The sequence below is a fragment of the Pelmatolapia mariae genome, linkage group LG6 (assembly GCF_036321145.2).
Source record: "Pelmatolapia mariae isolate MD_Pm_ZW linkage group LG6, Pm_UMD_F_2, whole genome shotgun sequence".
Lineage (NCBI taxonomy): Eukaryota > Metazoa > Chordata > Actinopteri > Cichliformes > Cichlidae > Pelmatolapia > Pelmatolapia mariae.
In genome coordinates this window covers 24,237,938-24,262,434 of record NC_086232.1, presented here as the reverse complement: position 1 = coordinate 24,262,434, position 24,497 = coordinate 24,237,938, and the positions used below count along the sequence as shown (strand labels likewise).

General features: G+C 40.4%; 1 protein-coding gene across 2 annotated transcripts; it reads left to right on the top strand.

The window, feature by feature from the left end:
* The first annotated feature begins 991 nt into the window (after window positions 1-991).
* On the top strand, window positions 992-23,489 carry lcorl (ligand dependent nuclear receptor corepressor-like). Of its 2 annotated transcripts, XM_063476282.1 has the most exons (8): window positions 992-1,158; window positions 2,435-2,497; window positions 8,199-8,287; window positions 8,427-8,553; window positions 9,029-9,250; window positions 9,372-9,450; window positions 15,713-20,541; window positions 20,640-23,489. In XM_063476282.1, the coding sequence occupies exons 1-8, from the start codon at window positions 1,068-1,070 to the stop codon at window positions 20,645-20,647; spliced, it is 5,508 nt and encodes a 1,835-aa protein (XP_063332352.1). In that variant the 5' UTR covers window positions 992-1,067; the 3' UTR covers window positions 20,648-23,489. The 2 variants fall into 2 exon arrangements, with proteins under 2 accessions (XP_063332352.1, XP_063332353.1); XM_063476283.1 differs by lacking the exons at window positions 15,713-20,541; window positions 20,640-23,489 and adding an exon at window positions 10,335-14,893.
* Window positions 23,490-24,497: the final 1,008 nt, after the last annotated feature.

Here is a 24,497-nt window from a genome sequence, read left to right as displayed (position 1 = left end):
TGAGTAAATCTTTGCCAATTAGCAATATACCTTCTACATTGCTTGACTTCATATGACTAGACAACAGTTGGGCAATTAACAAAAAAAAAGTATGGAGAAATGGGACAGCCTTGTCTTATCCCTCTTTCTATGTCAAATCTGGGTGAAGTACCATTTGTTAATTTAATACTGCTGTTACTGTTATTGTAAAATGTTTTAATCACTGAAGAGAAGTAAGTACCAAAACCATATTTATCTCGAGCTTGAAATATAAATTCATGCTCCACTGTATTGAAGGCCTTGTGGAATTCTAAAAATAATATGAATCCATTGCTATTTATTAGGTCAGAATAATCCAGAATATCTAAAACCAATCTGATACTGTTAGTTATGTGTCTTTTGGGCATAAAGCCAGATTGTGTTTCATCAATAACCGAGTCAAGAACCATCTTAAGTCTATTAGCTAAAATTAGAGCAAATGCTTTATAATCGTTATTTAATAAGCTAATTGGTCTCCAATTATCAATCATTAATAGTTCCTTATTAGGCTTTGGAATCAACCTGGTCAAACCTTGATTCATTGTACTGGGAAGTTGTTGGTTTCCTATGCGTTCTGCAAAATACTCAAGAAGAAAGGGAGCCAACTCTTCAGAAAATGTTGAGAAGGGTCTGGCTGCAGCCGCTCTGGAGCGCCATATTTTGTGACCTCCATAGTAGCCGGAAACACGTGACCTCCACAGTAGGCTGCATGGATACAGTGGAAACCTTGGATCGTAAAGGGTTGGGACAGAGTCTTTCATATATAAATTTGCCGTTAGTAATTTCATAATTCTAGGAATCATCTAGTCTGCTTACACTGATCATGTTGGTAATTTGTTTGCGTTACAAGGCTCATTTTTAAATTTTGTTTTTTTAATCGTGCTCCAGGAAATGTTGGCAAAGAGAGGAAGTGAGGTAAGGTTCACGCATGCGTGGTACGGATCGGATTTCAGGTACGGATCGGGTAGCGGCGACAAATGCACCGCAGCGGTTACAATACACAGCGGCTGTAACGCAAACAGGGGAGAAAGAGGGGCAGAGGACGAAGAATGACGACGCTGCAGTGTAGATGCATGGCAGAAAAGAAGTTGTTTCGGCGGGAACTTGATTCTTGGCGTTACAAATTGATACACTGCGTCGGTATGGTTCATATGCAGTTTAGTATTTTGTAAAAAATAAAACATGTAGTGAATGGTTTTGTTCGGTAACAGAGGGATCGCTACCCGAGCTGTGTCGGTTGCTAGCTAACTAGCAGCTACTGATGTGGCTGCTTTTAGTGTTCAGTTAAGCCAAGACAGCTGGTTAGCTAGCTCCTTTTGTCTCCGCTTGCTAGCCCTTCGCCGGCGTTAGCCCTTTCTTAGGTCGTTTCATTTCTGTCTTAAATTGGATTGTAACCAATAAAATATAATGCATATGCCCAACCAAGATATGTAATTTTATCTATCGGTGTACCATAACACCATCAGTTATATTAGTAATAAACAGTTATAATTGTTTATTGTTCGATGGCTGTGCTATAGCAGTGCTTAGCTAAAAGCTGTTGTTATTTCGGGAGGATGTTGTTGTTACGTTAAGCAAGCTAATGTCAGTGCAATGCCAGGAAAGCATTCATTTCAATGGTGTCCGGTAACGATTTTCCTTGGGCTCTTTTCTATTTTGAACGCAGTTTTTAATGCTACAGTAGCTGGTGATGTTAGCATAAGGCTGGCGCACCTATTCCTAAGTCAGTTTCCTACTGTGTATAACGTCTAAACAAGGGGTGTCAAACTCGTTTTAGCTAATGAGCCATATACGGTCCAGTCCGATCTCAAGTCGGCCGGATTTATAAGACCACTGTACATTTGGTCGCAAAAAAACTCGATCTTAAAAAAAAAAAAAAAAAGCAAAAAACTGACATCACCCAAAATATAGAAGACTCCCGTAAAATTTTGCCAGACAACAAATTATTTTGGTCATTTAGCAAATATGATAATTGATGTAGTTTCAGCATTTCTCGATGTTCTTTGCATCGTCTGGTATTGTATGTATCACAGTTAAAAGGCACAAAATAAACCTTTACGTTTGTTTTTGTGATTTAAAGAAATTGCCTGTATCTACAGTTACATTTTAATTCCTGTGAAATAATGCTGTTAACACCACACCAGGAAATTTTAAATAGGAGTAATAACAACTTCACGGTAATATTCACACTGCATGTTTGACACCTCTGATCTAAACTGTTGTGACAATGGCATCCTACATGTAATCATGTATGTGTGTTTTTCAAGGTTTATAAAGAGTTCATTGTAAACATCTAAATTGTTCTGTCTTCCTGAAAATGACAACATAGTAAACAGTTTTGAGAGCAGATTGGAGCCCTAAACCATGCACTTGTTCGTATCAGCACTGATGGATTGCTCCCATTTTTGTCTTGCAGGGTTTGAAAGCATTCTGGAGGGAATTTATGGCCCGCTGCCGAGAGACCTCAATTTATTTCATGGTGGGTTGTTGGTTGTATATGCTCTTTACCATTGGCTTGTGACTATAAGAGGACTGTGCATTTATTTTCAGCTAAGCGATGATATTGCCAAACAAACAAATCATTATTCTCGCCATGCCTTTTGTCTTCCCAACACTGTCCCATATCTATTCTTATAATATCAGACCTCAAACATGTGTCACCAATATTAAGGCTTTTAAACCAAAAAAAGATTAGCATTTGTTGTGGGATTTACTTAGCTATTGATTGGTACTCATTACGTTATTTAAGTAGTTGAATCAGAAACTATGTATTCAGTATGATTCATACTTGTACTTCCCATTTGACTGTAATTTTAACCATATATTGTTGTTAAGTAGGACTCAAAAATAGCAAAAACAATTGTTTTCCTGCTCTTTTAAAAGCAGTCCACTTCCTCTTTAACTCATAAGTTTACATATATATGCTCTATGCTGCCTCGAGAGAAAGCACAGCAGATTGCATTATTTGATTATTTAACAACCATTGTTAACAAATTATGATACAGTTTCACTGATCCTAGAGGCAAGTCTAAATATTTTCTGGTATTCTAATTTCAATATTTTGTTAGACCTAAAGCTGTGGTAGGAGTAATCAGGGACTAGATTTTCAAAAGCCTAAAACTGAGCCCTGAGGAGATAGAGTCCATTTCTGTGTCAGATGACTATACAGTATGCTGAAAAGTAGAGTTTCTCCAGAGCTGCCAAAACCATGTTGAGTAAACTATAATGTATCAGCTGAAATTTAATCTTCTTTGCCTTTGCCATGTGTTTATGTGTGACCCATTTCTCACCTGCTAAAATTCTGCAGTCACATAACAACCTCCGCTTCACAAAAGCTCCCACGCCCTGGAAACTTCCGTCACTCTCTACAGTGTGCTCCAAGGCACCACCAGTATGTCAGCCTCACAAGAACAAAGGTCTTCACAAAATATTTGCAGTATATAAAGCAAGCAGTTACACCATAAAACATACCCATGGTGCCACTACCCTTTGTACTCATATCAGGAAGGAGCACGATATCGAACCTGGAAGTCAAATAAATCTAACCTAAAACACCAGAATTTGGTAGATCCCTGAAAAAACTTAAGAAAGTCTTACTTTCTGTCTCTCTGATGCCTTTATTAGCTTCTATCATGCCTTCACATCCCTCTAGCACTCTGTGGACACCAGCAGCCAAAACATACAGCTTGCTTGACACTGTCTGGGATCTCATTGAAGTCTGCAGTGTCATCTGGAGTTTGAGTGAGGCTACACTGGAACCTAGTCAGATGACGTGATAGACTCCTGGCAGGGTGGATGATTTGATCAGTGAAACATTCATTTAGGACAAGATCAGGGTGGGGAAAAAAAAATCTATCTTAAATGAATGATAAAGACAGCGCAACACCACTGTGCAACATTTTTTTTACTGCCACCCTTAATAATGTATTTTCCACACTATAAGGCATACTTAAAATCCTTTAATTTTCTCAAAAATCCACAGTGTGCCTTAAGTATGAATTCTGGTTGTGCTTACTGACCTCGAACCAATTTTATATGGTACACAGCACTCAAAAATCTGACAAAAAATGTTTTAGTACAACTTTAGTAAGCTATGAAACCGCACCGCTTGATGTATTGTCGGAGGATTACGGGTACCGTAGTCAGGAGCCTCGCGGAGTAATCTGGGTCCAAAACTGCATCTGCTTCAGGTCTCAAAGTCAAACGAACACTGCGGCATCACTGAGAGTCAAAAACTGTCTAAATTTTTTCATCTTTACTAAAACGAGCAGCGTTGCTGTTTTACCAGGTGTAACAATTAAGTTTAACATCCAGGCATCCATGAAAACAGAATTTCTTAAATTTAACGGAGTTAGAAGTTAGCAGGAAGTTAGCTCACTAGTTTCCACCTAAACATGCTATACCACGTTTTGACTGAGTGATTTGTGAAAAATATAAACATACAGCTCTGCTATCACTTCCAACATAAATGAAGACAGAAAACTAAACAGCAGTGACTTTTGTAGGGGTTACTGAAGTTGGACTAGCTGGTATATAATGCTGTGCTATGCGATCGCTAGCGACATAGCTATGTTAGCATAACATAAACAGTGAAGCTGGAGGATGAATGCTAATGCTTGTTTCGCTTAATGCGCCTTATGGTCCAAAAAAATACGGTACTAACAATATGAAATTAAAATATACTTAATTCATATAAATTGTGCCTTCAAAGTACTAAAATATCCTTTACACTTAAATTCAAAGTATTTTAGGCATCGGTCTAAAATTATTCTGGAAAACTGATATTACATGTACCTTTAAGAAAATCATAGCAAGGCTTTCCATGATATGAAGTAAACTGCTGATGGGTGCAGGGACATCCAACCTCAGAAACATTTTAGCTCAAAAAGTCAAATGCAGTGGCAGCTGATGCTGCTGTTTAAATACAAGGGTGCAGCACAGTAAAATTACTGGCAACTGTAGGCATTTACATTTAATGCAGCATCATATCTAAAGTCTGATTTTAATCACTTCTTCAATTAGTGATGTATTCATGTAATATACACTTGGATTAGAGCAAGATGGTTACTTAAAATGTATCTAAAGCAATTTGGGGCAATGGGTCATATGCAGATAATATAAAATATATAATTTATAGGACATTTTATTCTGTTATACATTTACAGCTCAATGTATAAGGTTGGAAAATTATATTTTCAGTATTCTCTTTAATGCTAGGTCATCTAATCAGACAAGAGGTGAGGTGTGCATATACCATGATGAGGCATCATGTGTCTGTCCGCCAGAGGTGGGTCGAGTATCCAAAAATTGTACTCAAGTAAGAGTAGCATTACTTTAAAATATTATTACTCAAGTAAAAGTGAAAAGTAGTAGTCAAAAAAGTTACTCAAGTAATAGTAAAAAAGTACTTGGCGAAAAGACTACTCAAGTAGTGAGTAACTGTTTGAAATGTCCGATTTATTTTATAAATAAATGCTATCAGACAAACAAAAATAAATAAATAAATATACAAATTTTAGTATTTTCAAAAGGAATATATGTAAAAACATCAACAAAATAAGGCACAACAATTCTGATTTCCAGATTTCAGTTTTTCACAATATAAAGCTTTTTTCACCAATACCTACAGTAAATAATATAAATATATAAACAGTGCAAACAATTTCCAGTGACAAGATATGCTGTAAATTTTGTTCATTTTTGCTCAAAATGGCACAGCGGCCTCAGAGAAAACATTAGAACGAGGCATCTTCAACATATGTACATACAAGGCAGCTCAGTTTACCATAAATTGTATGGGTGTGCATTTATTTCTGCATATTTAGCAAAAATGTGCCATTTCTTCACTCAGTGAAGTGATGGTTAAGCTTCAGCAGCAGTTTGCTCTCAAGGTTCTTTCTGTGAAGCTGTAACTGTTTAGCAGTGAACAGGAGTCCTTCATGACTAAGAAGTCCTTCACAAGCTCCAGATGCAGGAAGAGCTGTATTGATTTTGATCGACAGCTTCTTGATGTGAGGAAAGCCATGCAATAGATCCACACCTCCAGTGAATGGACATGAAAGGTACCTCTCCAGCTCCCCTGCTTCTGGCTTTCCTGACCCCATGGATCCATCATCTTCGTCGGTTAGGCCGCTGTTTGTGCTGGCCTCATTCAGCTTTGTGTCTAGGTGATGTCTGATGAAGTTGAGACCTGTGGAAAGATGTATGATTTTCAAAAGAATTAGGTCTAGTCATTATAGTGCTGTATACACTGCCAAGCTGCGGATGTTTGGCAAGGAAATTTGATCACACTGGAGATGTTTTTTACTAACTCTTGTTGAAAAACAAAATCTTGTCATTCATATCCCGCACAAAGAGTTTGCAATGAATGCCAGATTAAGTTTAAAATAAAAACGCATGCGAGGCTAAGCAGTGCTAGCCAATAGATCCTCCTTGCACTGTTTGGCTGTTACTCTGGGAAAGACGAGAAGGACAGTGATTGGAGCTGCGATGTAGCCTCTAATCTCTCCATGGCTGTCCTGAGAAGGCAAACACCTCAGTCTGGCTGCAAAAAGATGAAATACACCCCTTCCAACCACAGGGGAGGGAGTTGGATGAAGCTAGCCTCCAAAAGCTGGGCATACACTGTGCAATTTTTGGCCCATTTTGAGCCGATTTTTCAGTCGCCCAACCGTTTTGGGGATCGGCCCAAGTTTCGCCTTAATCGTGTGTCGTGCATCATGTAGTATAAATGGGGTAACGAAAAGTGATTAACACCTCACGACCAGTTCCCAATCATCAATCGTATGGTCGCAAGAAAATCAAACCTGTTTGAAATCCTGTCGCCCCTCAACGCAGCCTCTCACACTGCGCACACACAAACACAGAAATAAAAGTGAAAAGGCAGAGCAGCACGGCAGTGCAGCGTGTGATCTGGACACAAGAGATGGAGGCACAACTTGTAGAACTTTGGCAAGCTCATCCGAGTACGTAAGCGTACAGCTGCCACCCAGGCAAAAGAAAAATAGAGCTATATCACGTTACAACGTGAAAAGCTTATTGTTCTAACAATATACTTTTCATGTTAGTGCAATATACCTTTCACGTTTGAACAATATAATATCACGTTATTACAATATACATAATTATCACGTTCGTACAATATAATATTTATATATATTGTATTGCTTTTAAGCGAAACATTCTTTGTATATGAGGCCAAGGGTGTTCATCCTCTTCAGCTCTAGCGTAGACAACTGGCTCTGCCATGTTTTCATGTGTTTCTTCTTTCCGTGTGTCCGCTACTTTGAAACGCTTGGGTCGCTCTGCCCGCCACAGTTTCAAACTGGTCATGTGACTGCATGGCCACATCTGATTGGTAAAAAAGTTACCGGAAACTCCACTGGCGGCATGTTATCTAATGTGTTAAACTAATTATTTTTTAAAAAGTAACAAGTCGAATTTTGCAAATGTAGCGGAGTAAAAGTACCGTTTCTTCTTCACAAATGTACTCAAGTAAAAGTAAAAAGTATCGTGCAAAAAAGGTACTTTAAAAGTACATTTTTTTCAAAAGCTTACTCAAGTAAATGTAACGGAGTAAACGTAACTCGTTACTACCCACCTCTGCTGTCCGCATTCACACCATTCACTACACCTTCTACAGTATTAGTTGGAATTAAATCAAACTTATTGTGGGCTTCACACAGTTTGTGTTCAGGGTCACATTTGTCATTTTACAGGCATTGATCTGCGATAGATGAGCTACTGCAACAAACGTTCTGGTTGAGAGTAGCTGTAAAAGCGGTTCTTGTTCAGTGTATTTTGTCGCCTTAAAAAGGGGGGGGGGGGGTGTTAAACAGTTATGTAGAGTTCATTGAGGCAGGAGTGACGGTCACTTTAACTGGTTATAAAAAGGACAAGCATGATAAACTGTTAATCAAAACCATTCTATTGAAATCAACATTAGAAGAGTAGCAGCTAATTGATTTTTAGATGCCACTTATGAAAAACTCTAGTCATTCTTCCGTGTGTATTTTCTATATATGATAGCGTGGCTCATAATGAGATTAGTATTGTGTCAGCAGCATTTGAAGTGGCTGGTATAAGGAAACAGATTAGAAACCCCTGCTGCCTGTTGTCAGTTTTGGTTTGATCCATCAGCAGTACTGTAATACATGGTTATGCGATATTGTGTCTTTCAGACTGTGAACCGGAAGAGGTAGATGACTGGTCTCCAGAATCAAACTGCTCTCCGTGCTCTTTCTGCAACGTGCTCCTGGACAAATCTAGTGTAAGGACTTTAGTTTTGATAAGCCTCAGAGAGGTCGTCTTTCTTTTCTCTGCACCCTAGAGTAAAAAATAATTCTAAATCAGTAATCACCTTTCTGTCTCTGTATCATCTTCTTTTTCCTCTTTATCATCCTCTCTAGGATCAAGCACCTGCAGCCACGTCGCCCCTCTCCTCCCCCTCTGATTACTCACCTTGTCAGGCCCCAACCATCTCTGAGAGCACCCAGTCAGCACACAAGTTCCTCCAAGCTGTGTTCCACAAGAAAGGTGAGTCAGGTGGATTTGGACAACCTCGTTGTTATGTATAACTGTTTATATACTAAGAACTCCTATACTGAAAACAGCTGCCAAAGTTGACATAAATATTAATGTGGGGAATAACCGGAGAGGAGTATCTCACAGTTCCTGTCTAATGATGTACACAATGAACTGAATTACATTATTGACCTAATACAAATTGCGGTTACTGTGGTGTAATTAGCATGTCAAATCTCTGCTATTCATGACCCACTAAGTGTTCCCAAAGATTTAGGATGCTTTTGAGATGCTTGTTTCTAGTGTGGTGACATCAGAAGACATTTTTTGTTACAGTGGATTTTATTTCAATATCTCATTAAAAACACTGTTTAAACACTGTTTTCTAGATCAGTTTTTCAGATCATTTTTCTAGTCCTTTAAATAATGCATGTTAAAATTGAAACCAGTGATTTTAATTGTATTTTTTTCTTTCTCCTCCTGTTAGATGTGCACCTGAGCAGTGATTCCAACATACCTCAGATTGCTCAGGAGCTGATGAAGAAGATGATAACCACATTTGCTAAGGAGTATGCATCCAAGTGCCTGCTCCACACCAATACAAATGGTGTCACAAGGACCTCATCACCCTTGTCTGACGTGTCCGAAGCATCTGACGCCCCTCTGGACCTCACAGTGAACCGAACTCAGGAGGAGAACACGATCGAAGGTAGAGAACGCATTTAGTGCATGCATATAAAATTAAATGTTACGTCTGACTGTAACATGGGCATCCTCCTGAAGGAACCAAACAACTGGCACTCAGACTCTGACCACTTGTCTTGTAACAGATGGTGTGCTGGACCTGTCCAACCGGAACTCTGCCTGCTCAGCAACTTCGTCATCATCAGAGAATCACAGGGGATCAGGGTAAGTTTTTATAGTTCTCTGACTGCATTTTAATGTGTCTGGCCTATTGACTTACCCCTACTCTTAGTTAAATCTGGGACTTCTTCACAAAAACAAAAATGCTGTTTACATAACTATAGCCCATATCCTGTGACTAGAAAAATCACTTTGGTTTGCAGCAAATCCACATTTCTGAGTGTGGTACAACAACCGCTATATAGCATGGCAAATATTAAGAGGTTAGCATGAGCACTGTGTTTATTACTGTCATCCTCACTGCTCAGCTAAATAACACCTGTTCAGCCTGAAATACACACATTCCCGTTTCAGCAGTGCTTTGGTTCAAGTAATTGTAATAAATTCTGAGGAGCTAGCTTGTGTTTGGTGTTGTGGTTCTATGGGGTTTACTCTTTTATCTCTTGAGCGGTAACGTCACAGCAATGGCCGTATTATAACATTTGCCAGCAGCTCAGGATTGTATAATGAGGAGAGCATTTCAGTACTTCACAACGATTTTACGTCCGTTTTTACTAATACAATTAATGATGAGTTTGATTATCCAATCTTCAAGCATGTAGGACTTTCACTGGATATCCCAAAACTACAGGGGTTTTATGTGAGCACCAAAGTAACCCCAGCCATTCACAGACTGTCCCACCTGGACGTGAAGAGGCTTTGCTGCTGTGTGTGAGAGACACACAGCAGCAGTGTGTGTGCGTGCGTGTGAGGGCCCACAAACAGACTGAGAACATACAGACATGAAACTAACAGTCGCAGTGATGTTACCAACACAAGGCATAAAGGAGTGGACCCCTCGCTCTGCACCCCCTTGTCCCCTATGCCACAAATCAAACCACCTCCATCACCTCCATCCTGACCCTGCTGTTTGGTCCTCACATCCCTAGGAGGCAGTGCAGGCAGAAGGAATACACTGAGAGGAGCTGGGAGCTGTCTGAGGGATTGCTGTCCAAGGCCTTGAAGGATATACGATCAGGGAGGCTGCAGGAGCAGCGGGCCGCGTTGCTTTATGGAATACCCCTTCAAACCCTGAGACAGGGTCTGGATGGCTGGGCTGAAGGGAGGCTGGGAGTGCTGCATCAGCTTATACCAGGAAGCAGACATATCAGGGATGAAGTGGCACCATGCAATGTGATGTCAACAATGTTGGGTGGCGAAGCGCGCCTTGTTTTGCAGAAAGTGGCAGCATGGGCAGAGCGGGCAGAAATTGGAGGTGCTGTCGAGGAGCATGGAGACTTCAGTTTCCCTTCATCTGTTCTTGCCTTTTATCAGCCGGGTAGTTTACAGAAGACCCTCCCTCACTGTTTTCCCCAGCTCAGGGATGCTCTCCAGCCCCCTCCAAGCCCCACCCCCAGTCTGGAGCCACCCACACCCCTGCGTATTCCTCAGGTTCGTTGTGCGTCTGACCACAAAAGGTCAGTGTCGGCTGAGAATTGCAGCATAGCTGAAAACCTACATCAACGTACCTCATCAAGCGAAGGTACTGCCAGTTCATCAACAGCAGCTGCCAGACCTTCATCTCTCTTCAAACTCAGACCTCCATTCTTGGCACAAGGATGTCCAGGCAGTGCCAGCCAGTCACCTCATCGCCTGGGACCACGTGGATCCTCACTGGATGAGTCAGAAGATGGGGCAGGTTGCCGGGATAAAGACAAGCAACCTAGAAAGAAGCGTGGGAGGTACCGCCAGTATGACCACGAACTGATGGAGGAGGCCATCACCATGGTGATGGCTGGTCGCATGAGTGTGTCCAAAGCCCAGGGGGTTTATGGGGTGCCCCATAGCACACTAGAATACAAAGTGAAAGAGCGTACTGGAACACTGAAGAACCCACCTAAGAAGAAATCTGCCAACTTCTGTTTGTCCAGTTCTCACTCGTCTGGTTCTGGTAGCACGACCAGTTCCACTAACTCAGGGAGTCTTGCCTCAGCTGCTGACGCAAAGAGGTTCTAGACCACAAACGCCTCAAAAACACCTCAACACTTGAACACATCACCTCCTACAAGATAAATGTTTTCTGGAGACACTTGTTAAAACACAACACATGCCTTTACAAACTACACGGATATTAATATTCAGGTCTTTTAACTCTGTCTGTGATGTGATAGTCATACTTAAAGCTGTATTTCTCCTTCTTAGTTCTGAGTCCTTAAAGCAGCCATAAACAGTACTGCTTTATTCAGGTAGAAGTCCTGCTCATTTTGATCTAGACGAATGATTTAGATCGTTTACTTTGTTTATGGATAGACCAACGTGGTAAATGAATTCGGGTCAGAGCCTGAGGTACTGAACCTCTTAATTCACCATCTCCTTTCATTTCACTGTACTATTGTCAGAATACTGTTTTTCTTTTGTGTTTGTTTGTTTTTTTCCTTTTGGGACTGCTGTGGAGTTTCGTGGCTTGGTTATTAAGATACCAGTATGTGATTACATCTAATTAAATCATCGATAAGTTAATCTTCAACAAAATGTAACCTATTCATAGTTTAACATTAGATCACTTAGTAATTTTTACTACCACGATTGATCAACAGAATTAAAAACAAAGGCCTTTTTAAAACGAGAATCTGTTGGTAATATAGAATAAAATTAATGCATCGTTATTTTACCTTCAGGGTAGTTGTACTGTGTTGTACATCCTTTTCTCAAGGAGGAAAAACAAACAATGATGGCTGCCCAAAAAGATTGCTCAAGACTCAAGTATGAGAAACACAGTTGCAGACCTTTTAAGGCTGAAAAATAAAGTGTGACTGTCATATTTGTTAGCTGTTAGGTTATTAGGTTATTCAGGTTTAATTCAATTCTTAAAGCTCCTTGGTAATGGAGCATTGATGATTGTGATTTGCAGCTTTCTATCTCTCTGGGTATGTTTACCTAGGCTTTTCAAGTGACTTAGAGCCATTAAAACAATTTAAAAACTCATTTCTATTGTTAGAGACCTCTACAAACAGGGAGCTTGTACAGTATATATGCTGTGGTGGCTACATCTTGATTATGAGTTTTTGTACAAGAGATTAGCTTAAAAAAAGCCATTTTGTGTCCACATATTTCCTTTCATTCTCTACAAGCTAATCTAAACACTGTATTGAGTGTAGTTGGAATGCAAACGTGCAGCATGTTTTAAATGTGCACTGATAAGCTTGGGAACTGTATATTATTGTGTATTTGTACCGTTTGTGAAAGATGTTCTTTTATTATCACAGATATTTACTAATTCTGCTACTGTAGCTGTATTACTGCAAACCTCATACCATGACCGCTGCTTAACTTTTACGGGACTGTTTTCCTGGCACATGGATGTGTAGCTACAACGAAAACTCATTTCAGTTAACGTTTTAACAGTAATACCGTTAAGCCTAATATTAATATTTGTTTTATGGGTAGTCTTAATGTTATAGATGGTCGACTGTGTCAGCTACTGGAGGTTTCGGTAGTTTAAGTTTTTAATGAAATGTTTAAACGGCGGCCACACAGCTATTCAGTGTCCGGCTTTTAAGGCTTCTTTGTCTGCGTCTGTAAAAATGCTAAAAGTTTCGTCTACACCCATGTCTGCCTTTAGAATGGGCTTTTTTCCATTAACAGTGCTACTACCAAAGCAGCATTTCAGGGTTACCCACACAAAGCTGCTTTACTTTTGATTTGCTGCAATGTCAGCCTGCCCCCCCCCCCCCCCCCCCCCCCCTCTCTCTCTCTCTCTCTCACCGTCTTTAACCTGTTGCCACATATACCTCTGAACATTCTCTGCCTATGGCCCAGTGTTAGGTTTCACATCAAGCTTAAAATCTGTATGAATTCTTTATCTCTCAAGAAACAGCGAAGTGTAAATTCACTGCTATCAACAACACTTAAACTTGAAAAAAAAGAAAAAAAAGAAAACTAGCCATGTGACGTGTAAAATCTTTTTATTTTATTTTTTTAAGCTTGAAATTCTGTCTTGCGGCATTTACAGATTTATTTTTTTTTTTTTGTTATTAATGTCGGTTTTTAAAAGTTCTTCAGTCACAAAATTGTGGCATTTCAACCTTTGTAATTCCTCCAGCTGTGCAAATGTCTCCACTTCTGAATGTCTGCTCTTATTGCGGTACATGGTGCCGGTATCTATGGCGACAGCTCAGCACAGCATGTCTCTATTTTGGGAGTTATCTACTATTTATATCAAAATGACACCGAACACGCCCTGAGAAATTGAAAAAGGACATCATTGTATTTGCTTAATTGCAGCTTATTCTGGGAACACACTTGGGCTTTGAGATTAGGGCTTTTTAATTTTTGACTGAACTGCTGGCAAATCTTTGAGGCAACGTAATTGTGCTATTTATGCATAAATCAATTATTGCACTATGATTTATAAAAAAAAATAGTTTTTTTGTAGAAACTTGTTTTGTGTTGTTATGGCATATTTATTTATTGATTGCGCTTCAGAACTGTGATTTATTTTTTTTAATTTTTTTTTTAAATATTGTGGTAGTTCTTGATTTGTAACGGGGCACTTTGATGCAATGTGAAATGTGTATTGCTACAATTGCATGAATGCTTTTAAATGTTAGCTCATATAATTTATTTAGTCCAAAAATTACACTGCTGACTATTGTGATTGTTTAGTGATTTTGTTACTATTAAATTATTTTAATGATTTTAAAGAATAATTTGTCATAACAAACTCAACAATATAGCCTCTGTAACACCTAAAGTACTTGGAAAGTTTCCACCGCAGAAACTAGGCGGAGATGGACAGGTGGTTTTGCAACATATACACCTTTGTATATGTTCCAGTTGTAGGACTAATTTGTGAGGGTAGATATTCCTGCCCAGAAAAGCTTCAAGTGGGGCTCAATGCTGTTAGGTTAAATGTTGAATAAGCACTATTTTTGAAAATTAGCAACCTGTCAGACAAGACAAAGAACATGAAATTGCTGTAAACTGCTGATGTATGAAACAGCAATGGCAGTTTCAGACCCACTACCACCGCTTTTAAATTAAACACAACAATACAGCAAACTGCCCAGTAGTTGGAAGAAATTATTTAACAAGTCGGTCAGAAATGTTTAGCTTGAACCCCACCACCAAAGTTGCTGTTCTACCTCCTGAGCAAGGACTCTCTTGGATTGTACCCTGGTTCCTTCAGTGAAATGTTCCTGCAGTGGAAACTTGACTCAACACTACAGAATGTAACACTTAAACCTGGCCTCTTGAAACCTGACATGGTTTGGCCGCAAACAGTACTTAAATTGCTGGAGAGAAAAAGTAAAAACTTGAAAATAGGTTGATATTAAATCAGTTACTTGATTCTATAATTAAATATCTTACTTCTTGGACCTGCTGGCTGTTATGAAAATTAGAGGGCTTTTTGAACTGTTGGTTTGTTGATGAAAGTGCTGTTGGTTTAAAAAAAAAGTTAAGTTGAGCGTTTCTTCAATCATTCCTTCTGCTGTTAGCAGAATGTTATCATTTGCCTTCAGCAACTAATCAATAAAACAGTTCTTTAATCAATCGCCTGTTGTTATTTTTTTCTAGAATAATGGTTTGCTTTACAGTTATCAGAGAGTTGTACTGCAGATCAAAAGTTTTACAACTTTTTATAAGGGCTAGAATCCAGTAGAGCAATGCATCATGTCACTTCCTTCTGCAATACATCAACATTATAGTGGCACTCCAAAAATGAAAGTGCATTTGGGAAAAAAAACTACACGGCAAACGCTGCTAAATAGGCTGCATTTACAATATCGTTTTCCTGGTGTAATAAACCACAAAAACATCTTGCACTACAAGCTACATTCCACTTCGTTTTTTTCAAATGTTATTATTTAAGCTGAAAGTTTTGTACCATTCAGAGTTCATTTTATTTCATTATTGATGGCTAGCAAGTCTACTGCCATTTAAAAAAATATATATATAGTGTGTAACTTCTTTTTTTTTTCCTTAAGCTTATTTCAAACATTGATTTCTGTAAGGATACATTACCATCATTTCATCACAATATGTTGCCTACATCTTAAGCTGCATATCACATTTTTACATTAACTCTAATAATGCGGGTGCAGTCATGCAACCAGCACAAACTCCAGTCTCATCTATAAAATATATGGAAGTCAGAAATGACAAACTTTCAGGCAGTGCTGTTATGGAACAAATGCAACTTAAATGTGCTTGCTGCTGAAATTTTTAGTCTTCATTATTTTGTGTGCATGCTCTTTTTTTCTCATTTGAAACTTGGTTTGTTTGTGAGTAAAACATTTTAACTCCAGTTTTTACCTTTTACCTCTAGCTCCTTGGTGCCATCTTTCACAGAAGACCTGGCAGGTCAGCAACAGCGAGGGACTAAGTTTGGTCAACGCTCCACATTGGATGATGTTCTGAGTTCTCTCTGCCCAGCTCACAAATCCTTAATCTACCAAATCCTCAAGTATGCTTGCCATGAAAAAGAGACGCTCAGGAACGAAAGGGACACTGTTTTATGTTCCAAGAAGCTGCATTGCTCTTCGTGTCAGAGTCTTGTTGCAGCCTCTCCTGCATCGTGCCATTCGCCTTGCACACCCTCCTCTAATTTATGCTCGTCCTCTTCCATATGTTGTGAGAAACACAGCTTCCACTCTTGCCCCAGTTGTTCCAACCACAACTGTCTTGTCGAAATCAAGAAAACAACAGAAGGAGAGGTAGGAGATGGAGACCCTCCTTGTCCTGTCCTGAAGAGAGAGCAGAGTCTCTCTCCTCCCCCTCTTTCCCCAATCCCGTCAGATGTCGGTAAGAAATGTGATGAAAACCCACCCTCTCTGCTTCACCAAGAGGAGGATGTTGATCTCATGGTACAGAGTTTTGTAACTGCAAGCTACGAAGCCTCAGATGTCAATGCAACTACAGAAGATGCTGAAAGTAAGGTCGCTGAAAGAAGCCAGGCTGATAAGAATCCAAGTGGGACTTCACTGCAGGATGTCATGGATCGTTTTAGTGAGAAACTGGAGACAATAACACCTCTAGACAAGGACCCTACTCTGGTTTCCACGGCTATCTATGTTTCTGAAAAGGAGCAGCCGTTATCTCCCTCAACCAGCCACAACCTGCCTTTTCGTGCTGATGCCCATGTCACTGAGATCATCACCACAGTGCTTCGCACAAGCAGTCCCAGTGATTACAGCTTGAGTGAGCTGTTTAGTCGCCAAGACAAAGAATCCAAGTCACCCGTTACTAGATCCCGTCATCGCCAGAACATTGAAAAACCTAAATGCACCCCTGAGCTACAGAACAACAATGACCAACAAAGTTCAATGGACAGCAGTGTACAAAAACAGGTGAATACAGTGGCTACAAGCTCAGCTAAACAGTGTGTTTTGTCCTGCAAAGAAGGTGGTGAGGGTTGCAGTTCTACAAATGACAAAAGCCACAAGGGATCCCCCTCAAGTGAAACCACTGAGGCTGAAAGATCAGGTAAAGGGAAAGCTTGTCCTATTAAAGGGAGAGTGTGTCATCTGCTTAACATTTCTGAGGGTGCAAGAAGATCAAGGAGAAATATAGTCCCTCCACCGCGGTTCTCCTCCTATGTCACAGAGCCCAGACGTATGTTCTTTGTTGCGTGTTTCTCTGAACCTATCTTCAATCAGAAAGCACAAAAGGACAAGGCTTCATCTAGCACCAATCATATGTCATCCAAAGATCCAGATGCTAAGGATACCAACGTAGAATCCAGAAATGACGTTTTTTTGTCCTCATGTGCGAACACAGGGAAGCTTGCCTTTCAGTCAGCAGAAAAAGGACATGAACTATCTCACATGGAAGTGAAAAGTCAAAGCCAGGTCACTCCACAGATTGTGACTGCGAAAGACCAAAGTCCTAAAAAACATTGCTCAGGCAAAGAGAACAATAGTAGTGGCAGTGTTGTCCCTCTGTTAGGACGGTTACGATCAGCATCATCAAAAAGAGTACAGGACTCATCAAATATGGATGTCCCTATAAATTCTGATACCTGTCTTGAGAGTCTTAAAAATTCCCAAGTCCAGTACACTAGTCCAATTAAACTTATGTTTGTATCACCAGTAAAGGATAAAGAGGGAGTTAAATACAGTCTCAAATCAGCAGGCTCTGGTTCTGGCTCACAAACAGAACATTTTGATCCCTGTGAAGAGTCTTCATGGTCAGGGACACTTCAGAAGCACACAACCCAGAGCAAAAAGCCTGCAATATCACAAGTAAAATCAGTTGTCTCACCACTAAAATCTTCTGCCTCATGCACAAGGTCTTCTTGTTCCCCAACCAAGTCATCTTCTTCACCAGCCAAGTCTGGTTCCTCAACACGCAGGTCTGCTTCTTCACCTGCCAAATCTGGTTCCTCAACACCCAAGTCTCCTTCATCACCAGCCAAGTCTGTTTCCTCAACACGCAGGTCTGGTTCTTCACCTGCCAAATCTGGTTCCTCAACACCCAAGTCTCCTTCATCACCAGCCAAGTCTGTTTCCTCAATACGCAGGTCTGGTTCTTCAACACCCAAGTGTGATTTGTCACCTGCCAAATCCGGTTCCTCAACACCCAAGTCTCTTTATTCACCATACAAGTCTGATTCTTCAGTATCGAAGTCTGCTTCCTCACCAAGCAAATCTGCTTCCTTAACACGCAGGTCTGCTAATTCACCATCCAAGTCTGGTTCTTCAACACCCAAGTGTGCTTTGTCACCCGCCAAATCTGGCTCCTCAACACCCAAGTACGGTTCTTCACCACGCAAGTCTGCTTCTTTGCCCAGGTCCCCTTCCTCATCACCTAAAGATGCTTCCAGAGGATCAGGTGAAGGAACTCCAACTAAGCGCGTAGCTGGAGCTGACAGCCAGGGATTATCAGGTAACTCGACTTTTCATGAAACCACTCCACCAAAAAGGCGTCCTGGGCGTCCGAAGAAACTGGGACCACAGCTGGAGCAAAAAGCAAAAAGGCCAATTGGCCGACCCCGTAAGCAGAAGACTTTGGATTCCGAACCTAAAAATGGTAAAACGGTAAATGATAAATGTCAGTTGGCACCTAATATTGAGGAGAATACAACTAAAAACCTCAAGATAACAGTCGTATATGGCCGTTCGAGGAGAAACAAACGATTGGTGTCGGAGGGCTTTGACCAGCTGCAAACAGAATTTAATGACGCTTGGCGAGCCGTAAGTCTGTTGCACAACTCTAAGACCAGCTCAGGTAGTATTAAAACAACCTCAGAGGAGTTGGATTTTGTCAGACCAGCGAAAAGGCCTGCTCCTCAATCTGGCAGTAACATCAAATGTCAAAAGCACGATGATTCTGTTCGCTCAAGGAAACCAGGTAGACCTGCAAAGGTTAAAATCTCTGGAATCTCAGTCACAGTGACCACAGTGTCACCTCGTCAACGTAAAATTCAAATCAATAAAGAGAATAGGCAGTCTCCTGAAATGCTGGCTCCTAGGAAAGTACTTCTACAAGACTTCATGTCTGCCAAAGAGCCCAGGACAATCAGTCATCAGTTAATGAGCAAAAGGGGTCAAAAAGAAGAAGGGAAAGAAACAGAGGATGGTAGTAAAGATGAACTCCCCAATCAGCCTGTAGTACGACACTCCAAGAGAGTGAGAAAGCCATCAATACACTTTTTGCATGCTGTTGCCACCTCTACATCATACAGCCGCAGCAATGCGCTGGTACGGCGCTCTAAACAACTTCTTTTAAACAAGGCAAACAGTGAAAGGAGACAGGATGAGCAGCAAAGTAGTTTCGAAACTTCAGGTGAGAAGAGAAAGTCATGTGGACCACAGAAGAAGGGCGTTTCTCTAGACGTAAGCAGATTGGCAGGGGTATCTGTTGATTCGATCTTTAGGTCTAAAGAGACATTAAGGTGGTGGGCAGCATCAGCTGAGGAAAAGACGATGAACCAGGAACTCGCCAGACGAATACGAGTCATCTCTGACACTTGGGTCTCAGACGCTGTGGACAACCAAGAAAAAGAATTGGCCCTCGATTCTAAACTAGGCACTAAAGACAGCAGTTTATTCGCCAAGAATTCCAATCATTCCTCTGTGGTCCGAACACTGTTTGACTGTTCGCCCAACAAACCAAGGTCCTGTAGCATGCAGCAGATCTGCTCCTGGTTTATGGAGACCACCGAGACACAATCTTTGGCCATTGTCAAGAAGGCAAGCTCCCGTAATCGTTACGAACTTATGCACTTCCCTCGTTCTGCTAATGCAAAAAGTGTTTGCCACAGTCCTCAGGCAGAGCGACTCCGCAAACACATCAAGAAGTTTGCCAAAATGGTGCCAAAAAGCCCTTTACAGCATCAGAAGGCTCAGAGACGGCTGAGGAAGAGAAACAAAGCAGCTGTGTCAACACACAGACGACAACTTTTTACTTTAAGCATTGCAAGCAAGCGCACTCGCCAAGTCCAGCCGTTGAAAGGCAAAGCATTTAGTATATATCAAGCCACTCTGGTTAGGGCAAGGACACGTTTTCTAACCCGGAAAGAAAGGGATAGGTGGCAAAATGGGGCTAGGGACAGGAGAAACATAAAAGCAGTATCATGTTGTAGAAATGAACGTATAGTAACTGGACTACAATCTAAACGTAAAGCATTATGCACATCCACAAACGATCGGCACTCTGTTGGTTTGGAAAACAGTTCTGCCGCCTCTTCGGTTAGCCAAACTCGGGAACTTGTGGATGTACACAAAGAGCAGAACCTCTGCTCCAAAGCCTGGGGTCCTGAAACGCTGAAAGAATGCCGGGTGTTTCTAAGGAAGATCAACTCTCCAGATAGCGAATCGGCTGAGGAAGAGTGGGACTCTTGTACTGTGACACTGGAAGGGTCACCTTCTGCATACCTCTTTGCAGAACAGGACAGGCAACTGGTAAGATTTGTTAAAGCTGTGAAAACTGAAAGAAAAAGGAGCATTAATAGGAGGACTGCCTCGAAAGAGTTGGCAGATTCTGCACCAAAATCAGTCCAGGAGCAGGAAGCAAAGCCAGCAGGGAGGCAGAAAAGAAAATTCAAGAGTCCCAGGGTTGCATCTACTGAACCACCACAACCACCACCAGCGAAAATCTTGAGACAATCGCGAATGAGGGGCCTGACTGGGCCGAGATGGCGTGACTTTGTCCTTGGTAACTACTTTTTTTTCTTTTATTTGAATTGAAGACATTGACTTTGCCCATGCAAAAGTTTCTCGATAAACGTTTGTTCTTTTATCTTTTCCTGACAGAAAGCTAACTGAAGCATGAGGCCTCCTCTTCCTGGGAAAGGGACTGTGGTTTAACGTGGTGCCTTTGGACTTTGTGCTGACCACATAGACTGGCCATCTCAGTATGGTTCAGTCTTACAATCAGCAGCTATGTAGCAGTCTAACTTAAAAGCTTGATGTTGCACTATTTTTATCCATGGATATGTATGTACATTTTGTCATCTTGCCTTTGTCTTTCTGAAGGTGTATAGTAGATCAATATAATAGTTACTTCAGAGTTTTAATGGAAAGAATGCTTATACCGTGAACCCTGTCAGAGTGGTCATAGAGGAATGAAAGCTCGACTGCTATCTCCCTAAAAATGTACCTTTACTGATACTAAGACCAACACTTCTTCTCGGAAATGAGCCCTTACTGTATATCTTAACCTGACATTTATCATAATTTTTACTACTTTAAGCCACAATGCCAGCTCTAAAACCCCCACTTATTTTATTTATAGTGACTCTTACTTTGGCACTGTTTTGAATGTTTAATTTGTAATTTAATATTTGCTTTTGTATTTTAGGTTTGCTTAAAGTATATTGGAATTTGATTTGAAACTTTCTCTTAATCCGAGCCTTTTGTTTTCTCTACTGCTGTCGCAAACAAGTAGCCAAAACAGGCTTTTAATGAAGGAATCTTTCAGTTCACTTAACACCCAATCTTAACTCCAGTAGCTATCTGTGAAAAGGCCACAGCTGTAAGAGTGTGTCTTGAAATGCACTAATTGGCCTGTACTAAAACCAAATATTTGATGTCATGAGTTCTTTTTCAAGAGCATTTTCAGTTGTCAATTCCCCACAAAATGCAGAGGTGTCTGTGAAGTGACAAAGAAATGGCATTATGCAGTTGTAGAACATAGCTTCTGGTTAATTTCATGGTTTGTGGGATCTTTCTTGTTTTTATTCAGTTATCTTTCTAAGAACGTATTGTTTTCACCCAAAGCATATACTGTATGTTGCTGTCAGATCGACTTTTTGCACTATTGAGCCCCTTTCAGATGTGATATATGCACCGCTGGCTTTTCACGCCGTTTAAGTGCTGGCATCCTGTCAGTCAGACGTAGGGTGCTTTTACATTAATGTTTCTTGCAATTTACTCGTATTTAATCTGTGATTTTTTTATTTTATTTTATTTGCGCTTGTTGTTCACAAATATTTAGCCAGTGACCTCCCAACTTTGAATGACTAGAATTTTTACATTTTATTCAGTATGATGTGAAACCGACGACTGAGACCATAAAATCATCTGAAAAACTGAGCCGTGAAGAGGGCGTGGGCGTTTTTCTCATAGATTTAGGCATGATCCTAGAGACAGGTTGGCGACCACCTGGCAACCACCGGTTACTAGGGAAAAATGAGTTTTCCCTGACCGGTTGTTTAACTATTAATTTCTGCTGTTGTCACTATGAACAGGGTATTTTTCTTAAGCGTGTGCGTTGCACGTATAAGTAGCTGCAGACACCACTGACGAGTAGCATTTCCTGTTACTTTCTGCACATGTTGTTTGTAAACTGCAGCATCTCAGCGGGCAAGTCTATGCCATCACTGCAAATTGGCAGGCATGCAGATGTCTTGCACACCATCTGCTGATGCAATTTACATCACTCAGACTTGCCGACGTGGGAAGTGGAACGCACCCATTACTGCATATATCCTGCTGAGAGAGCTGTACCCTGCCTCTCCTGCACAGGCTCAGAGAGATGTTTGCTATTGTTTCGAAACAGTTGGCGAGATAAAATCTCATTGTGTACCTGGTATTTCTGTTCAGGTCTTTCACTTGAGAGCTCAACAACTCGCAGGTCCACACGATACGGTCGCTGTCCTAATCTCGCGAGTTCCTTTTAGGTTGCAATGCGACGCATGCAGTGTAGAAGTTGATACACTAATGTTGCAAGTTCAACATTAGTAAAAGCTTTGCCGTCGTGGCTTTCACAGAAGAGTGACCGGGGTCTTCCTTCGCACATGAAACCTACGTGTTTTCATGCTGTCAGATCAAAGGAGAAGAGTGCACGTCTGAAAGGGGCTCTATATTTGAGATTAATCCCACTACACAGATTCCTCCTCCCATATTTTGCACATCCCATTTCCCACTACCACTCCCCCCCTTACTGTAAAACTAGAATCTGTTTGGTGCAATACAAATCCAGATGATTTATCAGTATGTAGTAATTATTTTATTGCTGACAGACGAATGGATGTACATGAGTACCAGTGGCCTGGGATGTTACTTCAGTTGTTTCCATAGCCATGTAATGTGATCTTAAAGGATTCTGCTATACAAACTACGTTCGCCCACCTGCTTTGGTCTCATCAGAGAAACAAAAATATAAGAAATCTTTTTTCTTTTTTTTCCCTCTTACACGTAATAGCATTATTTACTTTTTAAATGTTGAGTTGTCACTGTTTCCCTGGATTTTCTGTTATTTTCTTAAGTTGCAGCAAGGGACACCTACCTCCACAGGAGCTCAGCTAGGACTAGGCCTGAGAGTTGATGGGGTAACACTAATCTTGGATCAATGTCATTGTTTTTCTGCCATCTGTTCAGAGACGGGCAGATCCAAGGTGTCCAGCTGTAGGTCAAAAACTTCACCCTTCAGGGTGTGTTGTGCCCGACTACCATTGTATGTATGTCACTATGGTTGCCATTTCAACATGAAGGAGGTGGGCAAGTCTGTCATGTGATAAATAACCATCAGCCCTTTGTTTGTTGAAGAACCTGGTGCTATACATCTGTTGTATATTTTCTTTATCATGTGTTTTTATACTGTCCAATACAGATGCAACAAACAGGTGTCTGTGACTGAACCAATAAAGAGTCTTTTGAGATAACCAGAGAGAGGTGTGAGTTATTCATTCATTTGTTGCTGTGGAGCCTGCATGTTCTCCCTGTCTTGCATAAGCATTGTCCCACAGGCATGTAGGGCTGGTTAATTAATGACTCTAAATCTGCCACAGGTGACCTATTCAGAGTGTACCCTGCCTCTCACCTGACGCCAGCTTGGATTGGCTCCAGCCCCTACAAACTTGAGCAGATGAATGGTTGTGTATCTTACAGAAATAATAGGAAATGACAAAGGTCCTCATCTAGGTGTAAACCAGGGTCATTTCTATAGTAAACAAGTTCTTCAACCAGTAGTGTGGTTATCCTTGCAGTCACTGTAAACACCGTACAGGGTGTCTACATGTATTAATGTAAATAGAAAACAGTAAAAAAAAAACAAAAATAAAGTTCCCACAAATAACTATATACCACACATTTAACACACTCACCGTATGGAGGGCCTTGAGTGCCAAAATGATTTAATACATCATTAATTAAATTTGTTAAAACTGTTTAAACTTAAATAATTACATGTAATTTCATTTAAAACACAATTATTTAATTTGGTATTTAATTCATTTTGACACTCGTGGCCCACAAGCACAAACCAGAGGAACAATAATTATTCCTTGAAACCTCTAATTTTCATACACATACCTTTACAGGAAAATAAATGTAAGCAGTGTGTGATTTGATGGCAATTTTGCAGAAAAATATTATTTTCCCATCTTACAGTGTAAGCATTAATCTTGCCTTTTTACATCTTTATTTAATATGTCCATCATGAATATATTAATCAATTGTCCTTTTATTTTACCAATATAAATGTAACAGGGATTGTTCTCCCTTTCTAAGATACAAGAAAAAATAAAGGCCATCAGTTTGTTGTGATTAAGTCCAACTCATTTCTTTTCCTTTTACAGTTCAAACACAACTTAGAAATACATTAACAATAAACTGTTCTAAACTGTTGCTTTTTTCCCTGTTAAAAGTTATCAGGATATGTTTGCAGTA

What these genes read in the sequence shown, in the direction of transcription:
- lcorl (XM_063476282.1), top strand. Translation starts at nt 1,068, where the DNA reads ATGACGACGCTGCAGTGTAGATGCATGGCAGAAAAGAAGTTGTTTCGG. An exon ending in AGACCTCAATTTATTTCATG is followed by an intron (nt 2,498 to 8,198) that starts GTGGGTTGTTGG and finishes TGTGTCTTTCAG; the next exon opens with ACTGTGAACCGGAAGAGGTA. An exon ending in GGAGGAGAACACGATCGAAG is followed by an intron (nt 9,251 to 9,371) that starts GTAGAGAACGCA and finishes GTCTTGTAACAG; the next exon opens with ATGGTGTGCTGGACCTGTCC.